The sequence below is a fragment of the Saccostrea cucullata genome, unplaced genomic scaffold (assembly GCF_032062105.1).
Source record: "Saccostrea cucullata isolate Sc308-1 unplaced genomic scaffold, CSIRO_AGI_Scuc_v1 ctg391, whole genome shotgun sequence".
Lineage (NCBI taxonomy): Eukaryota > Metazoa > Mollusca > Bivalvia > Ostreida > Ostreidae > Saccostrea > Saccostrea cuccullata.
Window position 1 is genome coordinate 658,787 of NW_026938695.1, and position 7,060 is coordinate 665,846.

The 7,060-nt window shown below is 34.6% G+C and overlaps 1 protein-coding gene across 1 annotated transcript; it reads right to left on the minus strand.

Moving 5' to 3' along the window:
* Window positions 1–2,249: 2,249 nt before the first annotated feature.
* LOC134250983 (tripartite motif-containing protein 2-like) lies at window positions 2,250–5,491 on the minus strand. Its single transcript, XM_062733348.1, has 2 exons — window positions 5,435–5,491; window positions 2,250–3,936 (listed from the first exon to the last, which is right to left on the minus strand). The coding sequence occupies exons 1-2, from the start codon at window positions 5,467–5,469 to the stop codon at window positions 2,250–2,252; spliced, it is 1,722 nt and encodes a 573-aa protein (XP_062589332.1). The 5' UTR covers window positions 5,470–5,491.
* Window positions 5,492–7,060: the final 1,569 nt, after the last annotated feature.

Sequence of the window (7,060 nt, forward strand, 5' to 3'; positions counted from 1 at the left end):
TTAACGCATGTTTTAATAACTGCTTTGCGGTTTATAAAGCGTAAAATGTCCCAACCCAGGTTATACAGGATATCATCTGGGTACGTAGCTATTATATTTATTCCTTAAACAATAAAATAATTACAAATGTAATGTGAATTTCTTATATTGGTTTTATTACGAGCTTGTAGTATATAAAAATAATTTTCAAAGAGTAAGTATAGGCTCGTTTCAACAACATAATATAGTTTATTATCTTGATAAAACGTTTCAAGGAGTTAACAAAATAAGAACAGAGCAAACATGTATCTCCTAAATATCAGAGGTTGGATCAGGTTCAATGGAGGAGCGAGCATCCCTTATCAACCAGTCACGCCTGCCGTGTTCTCCTTGTAATGTTCGGGGGAGGGGGGGGGAAAGGAAACATCACAATCCAGTGCATAGAATAATGGCCTAACTATCACTTAGATTTTGTCATGTTTAATAAACTGTTTGTTTTATCCACATGTCATGTTACATCTGTAGTTATCTAAAAAAAATTATCTCGTTATTCGGGTGACACTAGTTTTGCTACAAGGAGTTTGTTTATTTGAATTTTTCGTCTTCGCCAATCTTGATAGCTGTGTACAATTTTATTAGCCTGTAAAAACTGGACACAGTTCCCAGTATAAAACCGTCAATTTGACCGGCTTAAAAACCCATATTGGTTTCTTTCAGGTTTAGGGTGAATGAAATGATTATGATAGTCTACTGTATTTATAGCTGTTGTGGTAGTAAGGAGGCGATTAAATAGGTGGCAGGATGAATAACCCAATCTTATCCTGACTCTGTTTTGCATCAATGTCAACGTCACTGTTGGCTGGAAACCATTCAGACTCTCTCTGACAATAGGTAACACGTTCTTATTGTGGGGAAAATGTAGGAAACTGCCCAATGATTCACTAATGCCTTTGTCCTTACTTAGGCAATTCGAACAACAAACATCATGGAACTTCAATAAACAGTATAAATTTAAGACTGCAAGAAATCCATATCGTCTGTAAATTTGAAAAACAATGTGAATACCGAAGGTGCATCAAATGGTACAACAAAATTTGTTGATAAATTCGTTGTCATCTACATGTATTTGCGCGTGTTTTGGTCTTTTGGGCATTCTGCTTACGTGACTTAGGATAGTAACGAACATTCTCATCTGATCCATTTTCATAATTTTCGATCATGCATCAATAGAATTTTGAATATTTTGCTACCCTGCTACCTTGCGGGTCTTTTTCCTGACAGTATTTATAAACCAGAGCTTTTTTTCATTTATATTTTTGTACATAAACAACTTCAAATAATAAGCCTCGTAAAAAGTCTAATTATTTTCTATGCAAGAACAACAGCACGTAAAATATCAAACATTTTTACCCGCTCTTTAAAAAATAATGTTTGGGACTTTTATGCAATTTTTGGACAAGCATCTACCTCATTTGATTAAATAGACTTTTTACATCTGGAGTGTGTATAAGTTAAATCAAATTGATATGTAAATTAATAATAAATGGACAAAATTATGTACAAATAAGTGCTGCAAATTAACAACTTCTAATAAATGTTGAGATGTAAGCATTGGTGATAAGGACAACTACTTTTAAAGGCAAAATAGTCCGTTCAATTCTAAAATCTATTGAACTCTCTTCATAATATCTGATTAATGGACTACTATCAAAATTAATGGACTAGATCTAACTTCTGTAGCATTTGCATTATTGAAATATTTGCACAGGATATATAACAGTGTATTGAGTGTTCTTAAACCATATTCTTATTTAACACAAAACATATTTTTCCTAGACTCCAAAATGCCTATACATTGTATTACAGTTACACATTTAATTATAAAAGATATGGACAGATATCCTCCGCAATTAAAAAAAATGTTCAGATCTACAGTTTTGGATCAATTCAATAGAAAACAGAAAAGTAATAACATATAAATAAACAATACATACTGTAAATACTGTAAATGTTTTACATTTGGCTGTGTATTCTTATTAGCGCTTTTGGCGGAAAGGAGCTTCCGCTAATTCAAGTATAACGCTAACTGTCTTGCACATAAATACATAAGAACATTGAGAACATTGAGAAATACGCTAAATCAAATCTACCGTACGCTAACTCGTTCAAAAGTCAATTCCCGCCAAATATCGTACACGCTAAATATAATACATTTACAGTATATCATTTTTGTAAATAATGCACATAGAGAATTAAGACATGTACCTATCTTATGTATCAGTCAAAACGTAGTTTTGCCTTTCTATGTATCTATATACAGACACTATGTCGGTGCATTCTGATGATCCACGCCCAACAATAAGCAGATGAGTTTTGTGATCATAGGCCAGACCATACAGCTCATGTATACTCCCTGGTTTGGTCAACAGGATGGACAAGAAATTACCATCCTTGTCCATCATCTGTACAGTGTCAGTGAGGGTATCGACCACCAGGATGTGTGACAGGGCGTCTGTACAGATTCCTTGAGGTAGTAGTCCTGGTTTCAGCCCTGATCCTGGTGGAGGTCCCGTGTAAGAGAACCGATGTTTGCCCGCCGAGTCAACCACGACTACAGCATTGAAAGTATAATCTGACACAATGATATCTTCATTGCAATTTTTTGTGAGGTACCTTGGATCTCCAAATAAATTTTCACCTTTGTGGTCAAATTGGAGTGTTTGGATTTCTTCCCCAATGCTGTCATACTGCTTTACTATGCCTGCATAAGAAATATTAACTTTTGTATGAAATCCCCTAAAACCAAGAAGTATGTCACCAGCGAAGGCACAGTAGTGGAGACTGATTGGTGATTCTGTTCTCTCCATTCGCATGACCTTTGATTGGCTGTCTGTTTGAATTTTGACATCTCCTTTGATGTCAATATAAAGGAGTTCTCCAGCTTTTGATACTGTGTGTACACCTGGAAATGCAGCTTTGTCTGTAACTTTCTGAAGAGTTTTACCAGATGTGTCTGTCAAGATGAGATTGTTCCAATCACTGACCCAGAATTTATCTGGTGTCACAATAGAAATATGACAAACATAACTGATATCATTTACTTTGACTGATCTTTTTAACACAGGTTTAGACACCATTTTCAGCAGCTGTTCATTTACTATTTCTGTTTTCATGATTTCACTTTGGGTTTCTTTTAATAACAGACTCACATCAGCTTTTTTTAAATTATCACTTATTGACAAAAGAGGCACCTGCTTTACCTGTGCAGTTGCTTTGATCTTGTTGATTAAAGTTTTCTTGTAGACTAAAAAGAATTGTACAGGTCTGTACAGTAAATGCTCACTTCGGTGTTCACAGTATTCAGATTTAGCAAGAAATGTATTTAGTTTGGACTTCTGATGTTGCAGTGTTTGAAACAAAATGAGGCTGCATTTTTTTATATCATTTAACAACACAGTATCAGTTAGACTCTTTAGTCTTGTAGCTTTTGAGGACATTGCTGATTGAATACCTGAGATCTTCAAATTGCATGTTTTCGTGTGATTCTGAATCCATGATAAGACACTATAGTTTCTATGCAGAATCTCGCTTCTGATTTTGTGAATAATTTCTTTGTGTTTACTATAAGCAGCTTTAAGATCCAGCTTTTCGTGATTTCTATGTTCCGTACATAGATTACAGACAGGAAGTTCACAAGACTGACAGTACATTTCATATAACATTTCTGGATGTCTTCCACAACTCTCAGCTTTTTGGATGCTTTCAAATTTCTCTCTATAAATCACAACATCATGGTACACTGTGTCTAGATAACTGTTGTGAATCTCTTTACACTGTAGACATAGGTTACTTTCACATGTCTTGCAGTAGAATTCTGTGTCCCCATTACAAACAGTGCATGTCCGTACCATACACTGTCTGCTGAAATCGTCCATACCAAGGGCTTTGCAAGTCCAACTGTATAAAATAAAATTCATTTTCACTGTATATGTACAGGTAATGTATTGGAATAATTTAATACAAATAGTCTTTAAATGAGAGACTGAAAGATACCATTATTGGAACATATCACGAATCAAAAACCTTGGATTGTTCAATCTGATATTTTTTTTAAAAAATGCATTTTCCTAAAATGTCCAGTAACTTAAATCTATGTTTCTGTTCCCTGTAGACATAAAAAGACTATAAGTGATCAATTATGGTCTCATTAAGAATTGTTGGGTTGGTGCTTGTTAACTTTTGGATGCTTACTTCTTCTGGGCACCTTTTTTACTTCTCATGTTTCCGGGGCCAAGTTTTGCCTCGTTTGTTATACAAGCATATGCATGTGTACTCCGAAGCTACATGATGATGTAAGAATATCTACATTTGTCCTCAGAGTAATGATTACATATTTATCATCTTTGATTTACTTTCTTAATATCTATTAGAACAGGTCGAGAAAACTATTTTCTGTGACTTCAGTTTAAATTTACATGCTACATGGGGCACTAACGTGATTGACGAACCGACCAATCAGCTAAATGAGTTGCATTATAGATTATTACAAAAATACTACATGTACATTTCGAAAGAGCAACGCAGATATTTTAAAGCAGCACATGGATCAGAATTCTGCGAATTAACACTTTTTATAACATGTAATACTAATAAATCGGAAAAGTCATAGATAAAACTTTTGCTATCATTATGCATTCTATAGACTTCAACGGGACTTCTACTTTAGGAAGCACTATACCACGACGTCACCATATGACGTCTATAATTAGAAAATATGCCTTAATGAAAAAGTAAAATTTAATAATAGTTTTGCAAAAAAAATTGTACCATGAAAAATGGTGCTAGAATATTACTGTCCTATCATAAAAACAATTATTCAACACTTTTGGACGAAACCTTCCCAAACTTTTTACATTTTGTTCACAAGATCGAAATAAATGCATCAATTCCCGTTAACAATACGATTCTAGCAGCACTTCCCAAAAACAATAGAATAAAAACTTTAGATAGAAACAAAAATTAAGTTTCAACGTATGCGGCGTAGTGTCTGCTTTTATTGAACGAAGAAATTGTAGAATTATATTAGCATGCCTTATTCATAAGCATTATTCCCACATGAATCACACTTGATATTCATTCTAAATGCTTTTAAACTCCGATTTCTTCTGTTTGTTTATATGAATTCTCGTTACGTTTCACTTTCACTCTGCTAATACTGATCAACAGTTATGACGTCACGGGTTTGGTATTTAACCCCTGTGATAAATACACAGACCCAGAAACGACAAGATTCTGTTAATATTATGCCTCTGCATATTTTGATTCATTTTATGACCTCAAATCAATCTTAAATATCGATTTAAAGAAACTGTTATCTCTGAAGTTCATGTCATAAGCTTACTGTGACGTCATAGCATATAGGCAAGTAGAATATTTGGTTTTAACCTTAACATACCTGAGAAGTTTTTCAAATCCCTCTCGGAAAGACATGTTGCATTTTCCCCAGCACTTTACACACCTAAAACAATACTTAAGTCATTATCTACTGATTCTATGCTCACATTTACAAACAAATATTTAACAACAGTAAAATTTGAGTTTACCCCACTCCATTGTACAAGTCATTGCCTGACAGTCTTTCCCGTGTTGTACTATAAGGGAATATGAAATTTTCCCCTGGTTTAAAACAATTTATTATACTTCTGCTAAAATATTTCCTAACTATCTTTTATAGTTCACGCATAGCAAAGCTATACCCCGGGGTATAGTTTTTGCTATCCAACCTCGGACAATTTTCATGCAATTTTTACCGCCAATTTTGATTTCCAGCGATAAATCTATTGACTGATGATGTCAAAATGACTACAGTAGCATTGTGACTTCATCAGGATTTCAGATTATTTTTGCAGTATTATCTTACTCCAAAAATGAAAGAAAAAGTGAGCAAGCTCACATACCCCACGCTCCCCCAAAACTCAAAGTGCTGAAAATCCCGGAAAAAATGAAAGAATCGGAATTTCCCGGTAATATGCACATCTAAAATTGTGTCCTAAATATCTGCAAAGTTTGATGAAATTCTGTGCAGCGGTTTATGAGGAGTTGCGCTGACAAACTGTTCACCACTATATTCAAGATATCCCCAAAAATCTAAGTTGTAAAGTGCCGAAATTCCCAGAAAAATAAAGTAATAGGAATTTCCTGGTAATATGCACATCTACTTATTGTGTCCTACATATCTGCAAAGTTTGACGACATTCTGAGCAACGGTTTATGAGGAGTTTCGCTGACAAACTGTTCATCTCTATATTCAAGGTATGGCCAAATGCCTAAGTTAAAAAGTGCAGAAATTCCCGGAAAAAATAATGGAATTGGAATTTTCTGGTAATATGCACAACTACACATTGTGTTCTAAATACCTGCAAAGTTTGACGAAATTCTGTGCAGCGGTTTATGAGGAGTTACGCTGACAAACTGTTCATCTCTATATTCACGGTATGGCCAAATGCCTAAGTTAAAAAGTGCAGAAATTCCCGGAAAAAATAATGGAATTGGAATTTCCTGGTAATATGCACATCTACACATTGTGTCCTAAATACCTGCAAAGTTTGACGAAATTCTGTACAGCGGTTCATGAAGAGTTGCGCTGACAAACTGTTCATCTCTATATTCAAGGTGTGGCCAAATGCCTAAGTTAAAAAGTGCGGAAATTCCCGGAAAAAATCATGGAATCGGAATTTCCTGGTAATGCACAACCACACATTGTGTCCTAAATACCTGCAAAGTTTGACGAAGTTCTGTGCAGCGGTTTATGAGGAGCTGCGCTGACAAAAAAAAAGACTGACTGACTGACTGACAGACTGGTCAAAAACATTATACCTCACGCAACTAGTTGCGTGGGGTATAAAAATTCAAACCTAAAATAATATATTATACATCAGTATAATTAAACGCTTATCCACGTTTATTTAGCAAAATGCTTTTCATTTATGAAATGGATGGAAAAATGGCCTTTGTGCCTTCCGATCGCCATAAGATTTTCCTTTTTCTTTCAAGCGTAAAATTCCTTTAGTATTCGTAGTAA

Bases quoted from the DNA above. Each gene is read 5' to 3' on its own strand.
- LOC134250983 (XM_062733348.1), bottom strand. From the start codon at position 5,469: ATGTCTTTCCGAGAGGGATTTGAAAAACTTCTCAG. The intron at 3,937-5,434 runs GTATGTTAAGGT...TATTTTATACAG, and splicing joins GGATTTGAAAAACTTCTCAG to TTGGACTTGCAAAGCCCTTG.